Source organism: Chrysemys picta, chromosome 10 (assembly GCF_011386835.1).
Source record: "Chrysemys picta bellii isolate R12L10 chromosome 10, ASM1138683v2, whole genome shotgun sequence".
NCBI lineage: Eukaryota > Metazoa > Chordata > Testudines > Emydidae > Chrysemys > Chrysemys picta.
Window position 1 is genome coordinate 22,391,450 of NC_088800.1, and position 19,714 is coordinate 22,411,163.

The following is a 19,714-nucleotide window of genomic DNA, read 5'->3' on the forward strand; positions in this document are numbered from 1 at the left end:
CTGTATCTGCTGGGTGTGCAGGAGTGCCCTTGTACTAGGATGAAGTCATCTAAATATGGGAATACACTCCTCACATCAGTTCCTTCTCCCTAGCTGCAGAGTCCTGAAACATAAAGCACTACGGGGCACAGAAGGCGGCGGGTGGGTAGTGTGAAGGCACAGAGGCAATTTTTGACGAAGTTACTAGTAAGCCTCCGGACACTCCCACTTGTGGGAGATTAGTAAGCAGTGCCCTGCAGAGGACAGTGGGTGAGGTGTTCTAGGCAGAAATGGATTGTAGCACCATCTTACCAAACCATGTATTTCTAAGGCTAGCTAATTAGCCTGCAGGCATATGAGAGAGTTCTGTTTAGCTCCCTGCATTGGAGGCAAAAGAAAGAGGTGTGCTCCCTTATACAGAAGAAGTGATTACATCATCTTAACAGAGACACTCCTGGCACCTCGCAGTGGACAGCGCTTTTTTATATAGTTCTTCACCTCAATTCTAGAGGCTGGCTCTCACACGTGGGACTACACTGAAGCCCTCGAAGAAGAACCAGACATTTAATATAGAAACTATGTCTGTGGTTTGCACTACCTAATTAAAAAAAATATGAAGTAGGGAACTTTAACAGGTAAGGCAAAATTTCCTTTGTCTTATAAAGGCTCAGGTTTCCAAATCTCACAGCTGAGACCATAGTGAATTAATCAGTACAAAACATGAGTAACAAAGGTGGGCTATTTAAAACTGGAACTATATAAAATAATAATAATTAATAATTAATGGAGATATCCCATCTCCTAGAACTGGAAGGGACTTTGGAAGGTCATTGAGTCCAGCCCCCTGCCTTCACTAGCAGGACCAAGTACTGATTTTGCCCCAGATCCCCAAGTGGCCCCCTCAAGGATTGAACTCACAACCCTGGGTTTAGCAGGCCAATGCTCAAACCACTGAGCTATCCCTCCCCCCATATAATTAATAATACTTGTATTATTTTGTAGGGCATCTTTTAAGTGTTATACAAAAGACAAAATGAAATAAGAACAGAGTATTTTTTCCCTACAGCATTGATGTGGTTGCCAGGTGAGAACTCTTAACCCTCTTTAAAGGTTTTCATTATAAAAATTAGAGTAAGGACAATACAAATTGTCGTAGAATTACCTAAATTCTACCTACCTCTCTTTAGGGCAGGGGCTATCAGCTTTGAGCTTGCCGTTCATATGGCACATTGCTGCTAGAGTTTGGGGGCAGGAACTGGGAATTCTGGGGCTCCAAATCTAGCCCTGAATGCATCTGTTTTGGAGCAAGTCAGTTGTACCTCTCTGCATCAATTTCCTGATCTGTAAAATGGAGAGCGGTGGTGAGATGGACATAGTGGTGTTTATTTAGATCAGTGTTTCCCAAACTTGTTCCGCCGCTTGTATAGGGAAAGCCCCTGGCGGGCCGGGCCGGTTTGTTTACCTGCCACGTCCACAGATCGCGGCTCCCACTGGCCGCGGTTCACTGCTCAAGGTCAATGGGAGCTGCTGGAAGCGGCGGCCAGTATGTCCCTCGGCCCACGCCGCTCCCATTGGCCTGGAGCAGCAAACCGTGGCCAGTGGGAGCCGCAATCGGCTGGACCTGTGGACAGGGCAGGTAAACAAACTGGCCCGGCCCGCCAGGGGCTTTCCCTGCACAAGCGGTGGAACAAGTCTGGGAAAAACTGATCTAAATAAACAACTATGTCCATCTCACCACCGCTCTCCATTTTACAGACTAGGAAATTGATGGAGAGAGGTACAACTGACTTGCTCCAGAACAGATGCATTCAGGGCTAGATTTGGAGCCCCAGAATTCCCAGTTCCTGCCCCCAAACTCTAGCAGCAATGTGCCATATGAACGGCAAGCTCAAAGCTGATAGCCCCTGCCCTAAAGAGAGGTAGACAGGGGAGTACAAGGATACAATGAGACAATATCCACACGATAGGCTGTGATCACAGCATACCAGCATCCTAAGCATTGTCAAGTTTTTTTGTAGGCAATAACACCATTGCACTAATCAACTCTAGGAATGATGAAAGCATGAATGCTCAACCACACAGTTTTCCTGTTGTGCCTAGATCATAATCTGGCTCAATTCCAAAAAGGATATGAAGATGCCATGGGATACAAAATGCTGCTGAAATAATAGACCCAAAGATAATGTGACATCTACACTTTGTATACTTGAAGCTGGAATACTTATTACTAATTGCCGTGGTGAGCAAACCTAGTGAAATACATATGCTACATTCTTTGTCACTATTTTGTTGCACTGAGAAAGAATAATCCTAATGGGGCTAGTACTCTGTCATTCAGCATATACATTTTTGTAATGCTGTAAAAACTTCTGCCCCTGCTTGCTGGCACATCTCATTTAATTTTTATGTACACAATGCTTGCCAGTATAGACAGAGCATTTTTCTGTCTTTTATTTAATCTCTTGGCAGTGGTAGTCTAGACCTGCAGCCATTAAATTACAAATCATCTATGTTGGGGAACATTTCTTCAAGGATATTAAATGCCATTATTCTAATAGGACCACTGTTAAGGTATACAGCACCAAAGACATATGTCCAGTTAAAACAGCTGTAAAACTGGGCTGGAGATTTTATTACACGCACATTATTAAATTACAGAAAAGTGTAAACACAATGAGAGATTAACACAATAGTTTTGGTGGACAATCTAAAAATAAAGGCTGTACCTCGGGTACAAGCGAGCAAACCCCTTTATGTCACAGCAACATAAGGTCCTGGATTGTTTTCTCAGAATCTGCATATTTACAGCTCAAAGTGTATTAACTATATGGTTAAATTAAACAAACCATGGTGGAAAAACGCAAGGATAAAGAGGAGCATCACACCTACAAGTAAACAGAAGGCATTACTGGTTTGTTTCATATCAGAAGAGCCTCAACATCCCATTAAAGAAATGGTGAAAAATCCATAGGCCAGAACAGATATTACTGTAACTTTTTATAATACACTGAAATCCAATTATAGCACCCAACTTGATTTACATTCTGTACTAGCAGGGAAATTAAAATAAGCTTTCATTCATACAAATTGTCCCAGAGCATTAAATATACGTTATTTAATGTATGCAGAATGTTTAATATATTTACAGATTTAGTGCATTTTAATAAATTCCTCAATTAGAGGGTATTCTAATAGCAGTGACCAAAAGATCTTTTCTTACGTCGTAGTACCTGTGGTAATAAGACAATTGGCTTAACCTCTAAAAGAAGTTATTAAAACAATCTTTTTAATCATTGGTGTATCAAAATTACATTCTTTATATGATTTTATGAACATTTAACAAAATGAGGCAAAATAAAAACAATTAATACTTTTCTTTCCTCCGACACGGATGTTTGCCAGATGAAAACCGAGAATATTAAGATACCTCCTAAGGTTTTCCTTTTCAATATAAAAAAATAGCATAAGAATAATGCAAATTGATGTAGAATCCCATTTCCTTTGTATGCCACACTTGCAAGCATTGTTTGCACAAATGTCAATTCTTCTAACTTTAAAGAAAAAATAGCTACTTGTGAATTACTGTAAAGTTGTGCAAAAAAGTGATGTGATCTAAATAAATGCAGATCATGGGATTCCAAGGCCTAGATGCTGGATTTTGGGAATGATAATGACAAAGGGGAGAAACAATCCAGACACACACAGCATGCACACTAGGTTGATTAGATCTATTAAACCTTAGGGCTTGTGGACACAAAGCAGCAATGAACACTGTGGGTGTGATTTTGAAAACTCACTAACTCATTGTGTATTAGTTGGTCTATGTAGACCCTGCCAGTGCACACTGAAAGTTCCCTAATGCACTTCAAAGTAGTACTGTTTCAAACGGCACTAGAGTAAAACACACTTGGGAACTTTTAGTGCACACCAGCAGGGTCTACCTGGACCAGTTAGTGTGCTTTAGAAATCACACCCCCATAGTGCACATTGCTGTTCTGTGAAAACAAGCCTTTAGAAAGATTCATAACCACACAATTACATCCAAACCATGTATAAGCAATAATTCGCAAAGACTGACAACCAATCAATAGATAATTAGCATTATAAAAGAAAACAAAGTAAATTCAAATGTTTCAGCCCAAATTAAATACACAGCACCTTCAAGATAAATACAGTCTTAATATTTTCCTCTACTATCCTTTTGAAAAATCTCTTTGGGACACGCATGGTTCTTTTGATGATTGTTACAGGTGCCTACCAAAGGCAAGTGAAGAAGAGGAATAAAATGAAAATGACAAGGAGCTGCAGATACCATACACATGACTTGGATAGCAATGGATCTCCATCTAATTCAGCTATCACTATGCAACTCCCAGTTTTAGACACCTCTCCCATTCTCCAAAGACTGTCTGGATGCCATTAGTCAAATTCTTAACTGGTGAATGACTGAAAGATCCCGTGCAGTACTTCTGACCAATTAAAGCCAGTAAAATGATTATGAAGCGTGCACTTGTATTCTGTGGTAAGATAACATACCACGTGCAACAGCCAGTATATGAGTCATGTTTCCAATAGTGCTTAAAATGCAGCTTTAGAAAAAGCTCATACATGAAGTAAATGGTAATGTTACAGACAAGCATTTGAGTCATTTTTACAGTATAAAGCTGACTTCATAGCAGTGATGTTTTCCTTAAAATAATATTTAAGTACTAAGTAGCTGCTCCTAAGAGTAAAGGGTTGCTACATACAAAAATTACATAATAGAAAATAAATACTTTCAATCATCTACAATAAACTAAGAAATATACATTTCATTTAAACAGTTAGCAATACTTCATCGGGTCATTTGCCAGCAACTGTACAATCCTGAGCACATTTCTGCAGGCACATCGTAGATCATCCTACTTTCCTGTTAGTCCATATGGCATATGCCAGTTTCGTAGGGGTGGGGGAAACGGGGAAGGTCAAACCACTTTTGAGTATTGTCTTAACTCATTTTGCTTTGGTAAACATTTGTGTAACCCTGTAAGTCTTTTGTATGTATTTATTTTTACACCAATAGGTTAGAAAAGCAGGCACTGTTGCAATTAAGCTTCCTCCATCACCTTTTGACACTGATACAATAAACTGTCTGGAAGAGCAGAACAAGAGGATCTAAACCAGAGTGCCAGTGTCCTTGCATGAGTACGACAATGCAGCAGACAGGGGACTGATGGAAGTAGCCGGCATGCCGCTATTCCCTCGTTACCTTAAAAACAAAACAAATACATTTAAAACTAAAAGAAATAATTGCAATTCATATTAAATATAATTCAAATTGAAGTGTCCTTTCAAATGTAGTATTTTTCTGCCCTCTTCTTCTCTCTCACCTCAACTCATCCCATGCTTCAAACATCATTCCTAATTAGCCCCCTTGTCACTCCCAATTTAATGCCTTATTTCACACAAACCTTTAAAGTTTGCCTGCCAGTTCCCTCACCTCTTTCAAAATACTTCTGAAAACATATCTATTTTGGGAAGCACTTAAGATAAAAATGAGGACATGCCACTCTATTATTTGCCATTGTATTATACCCACTTATACCTTTACATACCAGCCATCAGCATCTGAGCAGACTTACTAAAGTCAATGGAGCAATGACTGTGTAGGGTTACTCATGTGCACAGGTGTTACAGGATCAGAGTCTTAGACTATAAACTCTTTGGGGCAGGAACTTTATTTACTTGGCACAACATATGTGCTGTGCAAAACCATGGGCACTTACAGCACCAAGATATAGAATATAAATGTTAATTCACTCACCAATAATTTCAACAATATGGAGCTTTAGTTTCTGCTTCAGGGCATTCAGAGCTATTGAGAGAGATCCCTGAGAAGGTGACATTTTTAGATTTTGTTTCACATCATTAGAAAAGGACAGCCACAATCTCCCAAAGTCTTCAGTGGTCATTTTCATTGGTCTGAAAAAAGATTTAAACACAAATCTGCGTAAAACCACCTCTGTATTATTCTGAATATAGCTGATCTCCAAAATAATCTGTATCTGAAAACCGTTATATAGCAAAGCAAACAAACAATTTTAAAAATGCACTTGTCGAAACACAACCCTTCCACTCCACAATACAAAGAGCCTGAATTGCTTTTTACAGCAATTACATTATTATTTTTTTAAATTAAATTAAATTACAAAAAAGATAATTTAACTTAAATCAAACATTAGTGCTGACCAACTTCAGACTAACGCCACTTAAATTACCAAGTTATAAGCCCCTGAAATAAAGAGTTTACTATGGAAACCTTATAAATGTTGCTCTCAAGTACAAAGTCTAATTTAAAAACTTAAATTGGCTGCTTGAACACAAAATGTCACTTCCACTACTTCAGGAATGAAAACATTGAGAGTTGAAAAATAAAGAGCATGAGCTGTTTTTACAGTAAAAGTGGTCGGTCCTTTCACACAATATGGGTCCCTGCATTTAAAATAAACTCACTCAGTTTCAAAGATTTACAATTTACTTTCTGTTGAAGCAACATGCCTTTATTATCCTTTCTGTCCAATCCGTTTCATTCAACACTCCAAAAGAGTATTTAGTATTTCCAGTGAATGTGTCCAAGTGAAAAAGCATTCAGTAGTCTTATGGGATTTTGTACTTAGCTCTTGAATTCATAATTCAGTGGAAATCAATATTTTGGATAATCTAGGTAATTGAATCCTTTCTAAAGATAATTATTTGGGCAGACACCAAAACTAAGCTAAGCTATCTTCTGCAGTCAGAGGTATTAACATTCTTTACTATCCAAAACCTTTGTGGCAACATTACTGAGTGCCTTGTCTCACCACAAAATAGACCATATTTTCCATGGTAGCAAATAAGTAGATACTTAAAAAAAAAAAGTGTTAATACAGAACAAAATAGAGTTAATCTTTTACAGTGTGGTTTTGAGACAAGTATTTTTTTTATTATTTGGAATAAAAAGCTAAACTCCAAGGAGAGAAGTTGGGAAGAGGGAGGCGAGAAGAGGAGAAAAAGATTCATGCCTGAATTACGAATCTCAGTCTCTCTCATAGTACAATGCAAGGAATTTAGATCATGCCATCTTAATTTACAACAGAAAAACTTCTCACTATCTCACATATACATTTAAAAGGCAAAAGAGAAGGTAGCAGAAAAGCCTGTGAAAATCACTATGTATATAATTTTTAAAGCCATGAAAACAATGATCAAATGAAAAAAAATGTTCATCGAAGGCATTGGACAGACATTCCTCATTTCTGAAATCCTCAATTTATAAGAATAGGCACAGCCAGACAATTGCTGTACTAGCCTCCTTACACTGCCCCTGCTATGAATGCTCAACATGGACAGATGATTATTAAAGATGTGCGGGTTGCTCAGTCTCCATGCTTATTCATTCCAGGCTCTTTCTGCTGAGACTGCCAACAAAGGAGCCAGTTGTGATGATGGGGGGAATTGTGATGGCATTACTGGCCTCTAGGAACCAGACTAATGCCAACACACGTAGTTCACATATTAATAGGCCATTGACAAGTGGTGACATACTGTACTAACATTACCAGTCTGAATTAGATTAAAAACCAACAGCCCACAGACAGAAGCCTCTATTTCCCATCATCAGCTTCCTGAGCCAACCTGTGCTATTTACTACTTCAACTGCAATACCAGATTTAAAAAAAAAAAAAAAAAAAAAAAAAAGTATTTTATCAGCGATTTACCTGATGAAATCTGACAGTGAGAAAGTTAGTGAAAACTCAAGATGAGTATCCGTATCTAGATGATAACTAATGGAGCCAGAGAGAACGCCCTCTGTACAGACTTTTTCCAACTGCACACACTTTTGGCAGCTTTCCATGCTTTGAGCTTCTATGACAGGAAAATGACAGCTAAGACTCTCAAAGATCTACAAAGAAAGAAAAAAGTTAACAGAGGTATAGAAAATATTCAGATTACTGTCAACTAGAAATTGCTAATCCAGAGTTTACAATCCCCGAACACACCAGGACTGATTCTGCTCTTACACTGGTGTAACCTAATTGACTGCAATGACATCAATCCCGATTTCCATTAGGTGTGAGATCAGGATCACAAAGGACAATCCCACCCCAACGTGCACACTAAATTACATTTAACTTCTGTGGAAATGCACATGGCAGTTTCACTAGTCAAACAATGACATTCCAAACAGTCAATGCAACAAAATGCTAACTACTTCTCTACCAGGATTTTATTATAAAATAGCCATTTGTTTTAGCAGAGGGTAAACAGGAAATCTTGTAAACAGAGAACGCGCTTTGAACTGCTCTCTCTGTACTCCATCATTGCTGAATAGAACCATAGTACTGTTGCATGTTTTATCCACCACATTGTAAATTTACCCGTGACTATTGTACTGTTGGTTTGGGTTTAACTGTAAAATTTTACAGAAATGCACTTTGACTGACTATTCAAAGTGAATTTAGTGCTCAGGAAAGTTGTGAAACTGAAAGCCTTGATTTAGCCTCAAAACAAGTTTACACGGCAGACAGTGAAACTGCAAGATTCCATTTCCATCGACATTCAGTCTTTGGCCTCTGCTGAGACTGCCACTCTGCCACCGCACAGGTGCCAACTGTGGTAGCAGTCTGTGGTATGGACACTTGTCAGCTAAGAACAACATAACCAACTAGATATGTGATAGCAGCAACCTAGCATGATTCAAACCAGAAATTCTACAGGAAAAAGGCATCAAAACCCATTACCAGGCCCCTGTTGCTTATTTCCACTGATCCAGTTAGCAATGGACCATTGCAGAAACTGAGATTTCATGACTCTGTACCTGAACTCCCTTTCAGTGGACTCCCTCTCCCCTCTTATCCCAAAAGTCTACCCTTCTGCTTTCGAACAGGGGACAATTTCTATAGATCAGTCAGCACTCTTATGAACATTGAATATCCAATGCTCAACACTATGACTGGCATATACTGTCATTTTGAGGATATCTAACCATGTTCCAGGTATGTGCGAATGGCCACATCTTGGAATATAGCAAGATCCACGGACATTTATAGCAATCCATAAATACTTTTTAGGGTATACCTACATTTGAGCTAGGTGGTGTGATTCCCAGCTTGCAAACATGTACCCATGTTAGCTCTGTTCGTGCTAGTGCCTAAAAGTAGCAGTGTCCTCAGCAGCACAGCCGGCGGCTCAGGCTAGCCACCTGAGTACATACCCGAATGTACACAAGGAGGCTAACCCAAACAGCCAGCCATACTGCTGTAGTCACATTTATTTTTAGGCAGTCACTCAAGCAGAGCCAGTGTGGATATGTGTACCCCTCCCAGCTCAAATGTAGACATACCCTTATATTAATTAACACATGTAAAGGTTTGAGGTTCAATCAATAAGATTTTTCTATTACATCCTTAGAAGTTTTTTACCATGATCCTCCTTTACCAACCAATATACAGTAACTCCTCACTTAATGTTGTAGTTATGTTCCCAAAAACACGACTAAGTGAAACGATGCTAAGCTAATCCAATTTCCCCATAAAAATTAATGTAAATGGGGGGCGGGTTAGGTTCCAGGGAAATTTTTTTCACCAGACAAGGATATATATCACACACATACATACATATACATATATACACACACACACACACACACACACACACAGCATACGTTTTAAACAATTTAATACTGTACACAGCGATGACGATTGTGAAGCTTGGTTGAGGTGGTGAAGTCAGAGGGTGGAAGAGGGTGGTCTATTTCCCAGGGAATGCCTTACTGCTAAATGATGAACTAGCTTTTGGCTGAGCCTTCAAGGGTTAACCCGTTAATGTATTCTCACACTCTACAAGGCAGCACGACTGGAGGGAGAGGAGATAGCATGGCAGACAGAGACACACACCCTGTGCGAGAGACAGAGATGCACATTGCCCCTTTAAGTACACTGACCCCACTCTAAGTACACTGCCTTTTTAATCAGATCAGCAAGCTGAGACAGCAGCTGCTGCTGCCGCCAGAAAGCTCCCTCTGTCCTGAGCTCTGTCGTGTTCACTCCCCCCCCACTATGGAGATGGGGTAAGTGGGGTGCAGGAGCAGGAGGGAGGGGGACACCCTGACATTAGCCTCCCTCTCTCTCTTCCCGCGCCCAGCAAGGAAGAGACTCCCGGGAGCAGCTCCAAGGCAGAGGGCAGGAGTAGCACATGGCAGTGGGCGGAGGGACAGCTGAACTGCCAGCAACTGATAGCCTGCTGGGCAGCTGCTGCACAGGGAACTTAGGGGAGCGGGGAGCTGATGGGGGGGGCTGCCGGTCCACCCTGGTTCCAAGCCCCCACTAGCTAGCTGCAAAGGGCTGCTCTTCCTGCAAGCAGTGGACAAAGCAGGCGGCTGCCAAAAGACGTTATAAGGGAGCATTGCACAACTTTAACGAGCATGTTCCCTAATTGATCAGCAATGTAACAACGAACAACATTAACCGGGATGACTTTAAGTGAGGAGTTACTGTACAAATCCCAGATGTAGCTGAAGTCCTAAAGAAATCTCTAAAACATCTTCATTGCCCTCACTACATGAGAACAAGAATAGTAACATGTCTGATTCCTTAAAAGTCATCAAAAGCTTATCAACTGTCTGAACTACCTGAAAAGAAAAACTCACTGTATGTCACAAGTAAAAAACAGAGGAAACCAATGGTTCTCTTCTATTGTACAAGTAACAATTCATTTTCTTACCTTAAAATGCTCTGCACTTTCAAACACTAGGTTCACAGTTTTGAGTGGTGAGGTGCTGTTGTTGGCAACAAACAGGACAAGCCGTGAACAGTCATCTGTCCAAACTTTACACCAGTACACAGTCAGGATGTCACTACTACAAAGCTCTACTATTTCCGAATGAGGGTGACCAGCTAGTTCTTCTGGTAAGCAAAGACTCAAGGGGGCCTTATTGGCAACTATATCTGGAACATTTTGGGGAGGCTGAAAAACTTCAATATTACTATCAGCAAACAAAGAGGATGTCGATAGTCTACAGTTTGAAAGCTGCTCATCCAGTCCAACTTCTGTTACAGATTGAGACGTTTCAAATGATACACTAGCTTCCAAAACTTCTGAAGAACTCAGTGAGATCTTCCTTAATCCGAGATGTTCATTGCCCTGAAAGTTTTCCTTATTGTTAGGAGTTGTATCAGGTAAGGGACTGAAAGGCAAGGTAGCAATATTTTGGAAGCTAGATGCTTCTTCGCTATTCTGGGTTTCACTTATTTTTGATTTTTTTTTTAACTTCTGAGTGATGATGTCTGCTCTCCCCATCTGAAGAAAAAACAGAAGAGATTTTTACATTTATTTATTTTATTTCACTTGGTGATTGGCTTAATTAACAGAGTGAAGCCTGTCTGGAAGGACCAGGGACAAAGGGCAAATAAAAGTTAACTGTCTAACAGAGGTGACCTTTAAATAAAGATTTGTTTTAAAATATGCATTGGACACTGCATAGGACACTTAAGAAGTTACTTTGGGGGTACTGGAGTTGTTCTGTAGTGCAGGCATCATTGTGGTTCCTGTACAATTAGGAAATTCTTTATCTTCTGTTGAAAAACATCTACATATACATAAAGACTTTGCAGAAAATCAAGGATAAGATATTAAGATTTGAACAAGCAGTGCTGATACAGGTCATGAGTAGAAGATTCTTTGAATGGTGAGTGATTTTACTTCTCACATTCTACCACACCCAGCCACAAGTTATGGAAAACGTGTCAGTCTTAACCCGTACTGCCAGGTATGCGAGCTCTGCAACCTCCAATGGCTCTTTGAAGCTGCATTAAAGGTAGCGAATACTTGGGAAGCTTAGCATAGGTTTGAGCTTTGCGAGGAGGCAGGGCAAGCAAACATAGGGGAGCAGTGTGAACACAGGGGAGTTCCGGCTACTCAGGACAATTCACTCCAAAGCCTTTAATAACTGAAGAAGTTGCTTGATTTTAAAATCTGTCATTTAAAGTATTTTTTGCTCCTTTCTTTTTAGGAGCCCCGATAAACAGGTTCTTTAGGTAATGACAGCTATTTCCAATATCCTTTTTTTAATTCATGTCACATTCTGAATGCTACTGAACACTGATTTGAGAGCAGCTGTATATAAATAATAACTGAAATTAAATACAGATATTTTGTAAACTTTGTAACTTGTAATTTATAAAAATCACCTACCAGACTGATAGTGCTGTTTGACCCTAGCCCAACAAACAATGTTGATGCTAGCTGCTGCTTCTCCTTTTCTTCCTCTGAAAGGCTGACTACCTGTTGCTCAGACTGCATCAGAGGAGGATCAACTACATGTGCCGTTAATATGCTATCTTGAGGAACAGGTTGTGTTTTATCTTCTTTTCCTGTTTTGTTCTCTTTTTTCGGGAGGTAGCCTTCTTTCCCCCATAATTTCCTCACACCATCAAGTTTCAGACAATTGGTCCTAAAAAGATATGTAATAAAGCAGGGTCAGCTTGTGAAAGTGCTATTCCGAAAAGCAAAGCCATTTTTACAGAGGTTTCTGTAAATTTGCTTACACTTTGCACTCTAACATCCCAATGGACAGGAGAATAGAAACTAGCCTTCTTCTATCTGCATGGACATTCCATGCTAGCAACTTTCTCTGCTACCACACAAATACACACTCAGTCCCTGCTGTGAAATCAGCAAGAAGTGGATACTATGCCCAGTTTGCTCTCAGCTATCTAGGTTTTTATATATATCAGCTATTACAAAAAACTCTCTCTTTCCTTCACTTGTTATAAATATTTTGGTTGTAGATTTGACCATATGTAATTTAGGTGGGGTCACTAAAGGTGAGGAAGATCCAGGAAGTGGAATTTAACAGACATGGGCCAGATGTTGAGAAAACTGATTCCTGCACACACAAGTCTCATTCTTGATGTTGATATTTCTGTTGTTCCAGCGGAACTGAATTGTTTTGACAGATCATAATCATCTAGAGTGAGGCACTTCCTTGGATAAATTGGGACAATCCCATGTAAGGCTTTGAACATTAGGAATGGGATCTAGAATTTGACAAGGTGTTCAATGAGAAGCCAGGGATGAGAAGTATAGTGAGACTGGAATACATTATTTCATAGGAGTATTGCACTTAGTAAGTAGTGAAAACCTGTAATGTATTTGAAGATGTAAAGCACTTTGTAAATGTTGCACATCATTATATGTTTGGACTTTATTTTAAAAATCTGAGATGAGTTAATTTTCTATTCAACTAAAAGTAACCTCAACACCAGCACAAGAATCTGCTTGAACACTCTGGACAGACTCTCAGATAAAGCACAAGACTTGCCAGACTTGTAAATATTCTATGGCTGTAAGTGCAACGAACGAGTAGGGTTTTAGGTTTTCCCTTGTGCTAATAAAAAGAGAATTTCTGACTAAGTTCACATTTCAGAAATTCTTCAACAGGACTTGTGAGGAGCATCCAGCTGTTCCAGGATAGTTTAAAGATGTTAAGTCCCATTTAATAAATAACTCATTTGTGTGGAACTATAATTATTCACGGATCTCTGAAACTTAAGGAAATTTATTTTATTACAGAGTTTTGTACTGTCTGAAGGGTAAGATTCAGAAAAGTGTGCATTTTCACTGCATAAATTTCTTCTAGCTAATCTGACAAAAAAAGGTATCCTTGATTATTTCTTTTTTGTATACTGGATTAGCATAGTGATTTCTTTTTGCGTAATAGCTGTTTTCAAGAACCACTGTTCTAAATTAAGTCCATGTAATTAAACAAGTAGCAAAAATTCAACCCCTGACAAGAACATAGGTTTAACTGCACAAGAAATTCTATATTTGAGTTCAAAGATCGAATAACTCACTCTTTCTGTCCTAACTCGGCACTATTACCAGACATGTCTGAACCAAGAGAAAGACCAGCAGGAGACTGCCGGCCAGTGAAGCCAGATGAAGACATGTTTGAAGTAAACGACAATCCATAAGGTTCAAAATTCAGAGCTGCAATACAGACAGAACAGCATTTATCAAGATAGATCATAAAACTTAAAAAAAAAAATCTAGCTCCTTTAGAAAAAGACAAGTTATTCTAGCTAATATTTGTCATTTCTCAGTTTTTACATTCAGCATTTTATCCTTATTAAAACCAGTTGTTCCTGTTGCTGATTTTTTTTTTTTTTTGTTAAGTTTAGACAGATAGGCTTTTTCCTCTCTCAAAAGAAACATGTACACATACACCTGCTTAGTTCATACATAAATTTACATACAACTTTTTTTTTTTAATTGAAAAACATCAGAAGTGATATTTTCTCCCCTAAAATTATTGTCAATACTGTTTTTTTATTATTATTTTCAAGTGACATTGCACAGGACCAAAATAAACCAACTTTTGCATGTGCTCTTCAGACTGCACATCCTCTAATGTGTTTTGAATCCACATTAAGTTTGCCCACTCTCTCTCTCTCACACAATTTTTTAGAGCACATACATAGGAGAACTCAAACTGTTTCATGCTTATAGCACTGTTCTCTTGGCAATGGAGCATGCGGGCAGTCATTGAAGCTGCTATGGTTTTCTGTTCAGATCCTTAACAGGGGAAAATAACCTTTTGTGTTTGCAGAAGTTTTCTTGGAGGGTATAGGATTTGGGTTTTTAACCACATGTTTACAAACAACACTTCAATATAAATTATCACAAACACTTAGATCTCCACAAAACCATAAGGTTTTCATGTCACTGAACACGCTGTCAGCAATAACTTTATTAAAGTTAACTATTTCACCTCTTTTTAAAAAGATGTCTAAATTATTAGAAGATACAAATGACTACCTGAAGAACCACTGTTTGCATATTTGATTTCTATAAATGTTTCTTTACAAACTGCACACCAGATCGCCACTTGGGGATGGTTTGACAAGGTAAATACCAGTAATTTAGCCATCAATTCTTCCACATGAAACAAAGGGGAACTAAATATGTTTGCATCCACAACCAATATCAATGTTAAATACTTGTTAAAGTGTGATTTTTTATATCACCTGTTTCCACAGTTAAGATTTCACTTCCCAGAAAAACAGGACAGTACCTGCCATAAAACTTAACAGAAAGCCAGGAGTACCTACCTTGCTTAATAAAACCAAATGCTAGAACTATCCATACTATGCACAAGACTACTCTCTTTCATTTTCCATGGTGAACCACAACATACACTTGTAAGCTTCCTCCAGACTTCACTTAAAACAATTTTTTGTGCATTTTTACACAAAATAGCTACAAAATGCATTCTAAATATATACACTAAAGATAGGGTATATCAAATAATTCTGCTCTTAAATCTATAGAATCTTTCTACTTAAGTTTTTTATAAGGGATATCCCGTTATCTACATCGTTTATATAAATAAAGCAAAAGTGATATTTCTTCTAAAAAGCAAAGTCCAGAAACCAATACAAAAAAATTCTGATGGACAATAGTGTGGCCAAGACGTGAATGCTAAATACTATAAAACTTGGTATTCCCTGCCTTTATCTTAATTCTCCCTCCCTCTCCCCCACCCACCCCCAAAATCCCACAAGCTGCCAGGAAGCATGGGACAATATTCTGGACTCCAGAGCAACAAGCTATTTGTAGATGGAAGTTACACATCCTAATCAGGTATGGCATTAGCCAAGTCCCAAAAGGGAGTTTAGTTCAATCTTCAATAAACAAGAGTTTTTTGGATGAATCCCAGTAGCCAAGGGTGAGCTAAGAAAGTGGCACAAAGTAGCAGAGGGTCTGAAGAACATCACAGAGGAGCCTGAGATCATCTGCATAATCAAAAGCTGAATATGAAAGATAGGGTCCTGATGCACACTATGGGTTTGATCCAAAGTTCAGTAAAGTAAATTGGAGAATTTTAATCAACTTCAATGGACTTTAGACCAGGCCTTGTTTGTAAGCACTGCATCTATAACCTACGTATTTCAGGAAGCTGGGCAATATGATTTTACCGGTTCTAGCTGGCCTTAAAACCTATGAAGCAATGAATCACTCCTACAGTTGTGGATGACATTTTTAAATGGAGAGGTAACATTCTGGGGAAGATGCTCTCTGAAGCAAAGTTCAATTAATGCAATTAAATCAATGGTGTTCTTACACCAATGTTCTTCTCAAATTTTAATTTGTTTTGTTTGGCTAATTTATCATACATTTAATAAATACGAAGCAACAGTCACCTTTTTCCTGAGAAAGCTTCTCCTCCTGTCTCTGGTGATGAGGTTTATATGGTGCTGCACCACAGCTAAGTCCTTCAGCCACAAACCCATCTAGGAAAGATAAGGAAGCATCTACCTACGTTGAATTCAGAAAGACGGTAATAATCAGAATCTTTCCACTAAATGAAACGAATGTTTCTTAACAAAGGAACATTTCATTTTATAACAATTCAGTATACTGACATCTCACAGCTCTCAGACCTGTATCACTAAGAAGATAATGTATTCCATACTTACACTATCGTCCAAGGGAGTATTTTATATATAAAGGGTATTGAGTTAACATGTTAAAACAGATCAATTTGGATGGTAGGTCTTAAGCATAATTAGCCTCTCTACAATTTTCCAATCTCACTGGTATGTTTGGACAAGAAAACTTGAACAAAAGAACTTGCATCCCAACACAATCTATCTGAACACCATGTAAATATACTAATTTTACAGTAAAATTAGTCAGAGGTAAACATTTCCCTTCCCGAATACTATACCTCAATTCAACTACTAGTAGGCTGTTCTAACAAAAAGTAGAACCACAAAGACAAACTAATGCTGCATAACACTGGATATACAAGAGGCTGAATTTGCCTTCCTAAAAAAAATCCATTTTATAAAACAACAAATATGAACATGGCATAGCAAATTACTTCATTGCTTCTTAATATCACCAGCACATCAAGACTTATCAAGAATCCCATTAAGAGTGCTTATTGCAACTCATTCTAAGTGATTTGATAGATTTGCATCTTTACTCTCAGACATATCTAAATATAATCATTTAAAAATACATAATTTATAGAAATACATGAATTTTTAAGCACGGAATACATACATTACAGTTATCTTACCATTATCTCATCACAACTGGCATCAAGCGGAAACAAGTTTTTCATCAGCTCCTTGTTTTCACACAGATGTTTTAATTCAAAGGCATATTGCCTCATGCATGTGTCTAGAGAAGTGCTGAATTCCTGGATTAGTTTATCCACTGTTTTAGAACAGGACATGCGGGATGACATTTTAGTGACTGCAGTCATAATCCAGGCTTTAGTTTCAGAAGTAACAAAAGTCTGCTTCAGCAACCTGTGCAATCTTGTTATAATGACTTCTGGATCACCATCATTTATAAGGTAGGAATACTCCCCCAAAACCTATGAGCAAGACACAGATATAACAGACATTCAGTTACACAGGCATCAGTGCTTTCATCTTGGAAATTAATATGTAATGGTAATACTCTAACAAAGTCCACCTCACATTAAACAAACCATTATAAGATAAGGAAATCCTTTAAATTCTGGATATATAATGTAAAAAAAGAATTTTTTACATTATATATCCAAACAAAAACAAGCAATATACTGTGGAAAGAGACATAGGGTCTGCTGGTTTTCGAGTATTGTTGGCTGGTCCTCAGTTTAAGATCATTTCACTGTAGTTCTATCTAATCTACAAAACTGACCACCACTCAGAACAGTGGTCAGCAACCAATCCTCTCTAACCTTGAAAATAGTTTAATTATTAGTGAAGAGAAGATCAAACTACTTTCATTTATTTAAAAAAAAAATCAATCTCAACTTAAGGTTTCTGTTGGCAAATCAATACTGTTTTCTGTAACAATGCCTGTCATGTCTACCCTAGCAATTAAATTGTTTTCAGCACTGGTTCAAGGGGACCCATTTGTGACAATTATAGTAATCAAGGTGCAGATTTTCTAGTGCAGATAGGGTTTTCCAAGCTGTAGTTCAGTTTTAAATGGAAAATGCTTGAGATTACATTTTCCTGTATTTCACTTGCATTTTCACAAACACATCAGTGGGATGCCAATTTTTGGTTCATTAAATCAAGTAGCTGCCTAGCACAGTGCTAACCCAATAGCTATACAAGTACAATTAACCATCTGCTCAGTTTCCAGTTCAAGTGGAATCTGCTTGCTTTCACAGGTGTCACAGAATACAAGTTCAGCATCTTGGCATGTCATCATAAGGTTACGAATGCATTTCACAAACACATACAGCCTTACTATGGAAAAGACAGAAAATCTCACAGCCACTGAAACAGACGGTTGGTAGAATAAATTTCAGTGTAATACGTTCTTTAAAAAAAAAAAAAAAAAGAATATAAAGTTCAAAAAGCAATCACTTATGACAGGCAGTTTTCACATCTATTGTATTTTCATACTGCAGCAATCTTACCCAGCTCATAACTTGAAGAAATTTCTGTGGATAAAAAGTATCTTCCTCCTCCAGCAAAGAAAGATAAGATTGGACAGCATAAAGCCGTAGCTCCTCATCTTCCTTTTCATCATCAAATCCTAAAAAGAAAAATTACACATTATTAAATCTTTGCTTAAAAACTTATGCTGCATGTGTCACAGAATTCAAGACAGATTTAGAAAAATAAAACCAAGACATTAGCTAACAAAGCATGGCTTCTCTTTACAGAATTCAGTAAGTTACCCACCTTCAGCCAGCAGCCTCAAGAAGTTGTTTGGGATGTCAGGGTGCATTACATCTCCTCCTACTGAAAATACTGCATTCATAGTCTGGATGAACCACTCATTGTCAGGGGCATATGTATCCAGAACATTAAGGGAAAATAAGATGTACACTAGTATATCATGTTTATCTATTGTTAATTACAATCTAAAAAAAGAAAAATCTAAAAAGTTTTGAGGATACATATACATATGGAATATCTGAACAGACAAGTGTAACAGGGCAGTTTTCCCAGAGCCTCTGGGTCCAAAAGTGTTACCATATGGAACTGTGAATCTTTTTTCTTCTGAGTGTTTTGCAATCCCAAAGCCTGCACCATTGCTGTCCTGCAGTGTTCTCATTTAATGAGGATGCTTTTTGGACTATTGGGGATTTTTTTTTTTTTTAAACAAAGCCATATCATGCTCCACAACTATCTATTTCATTGGAAGAGCTGCACTCTACTAGGAAAACCATACTCACGGTTAGGAAGTGCTGAAGTCTGATTCAATAAGGCACTAAACTCCTTCTCTCCTTCCAGGGCTGGCTCTACTGTTTTTGCCGCCCCAAGCAGCGCGCCGAATTGCCACTGCGGATGGCGGGGGCAGTCTGTGTGTCGTTAGGGCGGCACGCACGTTTCCGCGGCAGCGGCAATTCGGCAGCAGCTTCTGTCTTCAGCCAGAAGACAGAAGCCGCCGAATTGCTGCCGCAGGCCGCTGAAGACAAAAGCTGCCGCCGAATTGCCGCCGCTGCGGAAACGTGCGTGCCACCCTAACAGCACATGGACTGCCCCCGCCCTCCACGGCGGCAATTCGGCGCACTGCTTGTGGCGGCAAAAACACACGGAATGCCGCCCCTTGCAGATTGCCACCCCAAGAACCTGCTTGGAATGCTGGTGCCTGGAGCCAGCCCTGTCTCCTTCACACTACAGTGCATGCTTTTTAATGTTTTCTTTTAGGAGAAGGTTATTACTATTAACTTAAAAGGTGAACTCCAAAGCAA

At 38.7% G+C, this 19,714-nt stretch overlaps 1 protein-coding gene across 7 annotated transcripts in view; it reads right to left on the minus strand.

The window, feature by feature from the left end:
- Positions 1-3,244: 3,244 nt before the first annotated feature.
- AP4E1 (adaptor related protein complex 4 subunit epsilon 1) overlaps positions 3,245-19,714 on the minus strand; it is a 31,552-nt gene continuing 15,082 nt past the window's right edge. For 6 of the 7 annotated variants that reach the window (XM_065559410.1, XM_065559409.1, XM_065559411.1 and 3 more), the window contains 10 exons: positions 18,699-18,807; positions 18,431-18,549; positions 17,084-17,386; positions 16,200-16,314; positions 13,851-13,986; positions 12,190-12,448; positions 10,720-11,295; positions 7,716-7,900; positions 5,783-5,940; positions 3,245-5,227 (listed from right to left, as the gene is read on the minus strand). In XM_065559410.1, coding sequence (XP_065415482.1) covers positions 5,067-5,227; positions 5,783-5,940; positions 7,716-7,900; positions 10,720-11,295; positions 12,190-12,448; positions 13,851-13,986; positions 16,200-16,314; positions 17,084-17,386; positions 18,431-18,549; positions 18,699-18,807 — 2,121 coding nt within the window. In that variant the 3' untranslated portion in view covers positions 3,245-5,066. Of the gene's footprint in view, positions 5,228-5,782; positions 5,941-7,715; positions 7,901-10,719; positions 11,296-12,189; positions 12,449-13,850; positions 13,987-16,199; positions 16,315-17,083; positions 17,387-18,430; positions 18,550-18,698; positions 18,812-19,714 lie in introns of all 7 variants that reach the window. The other variant, XM_008172270.4, reaches the window with a different exon arrangement.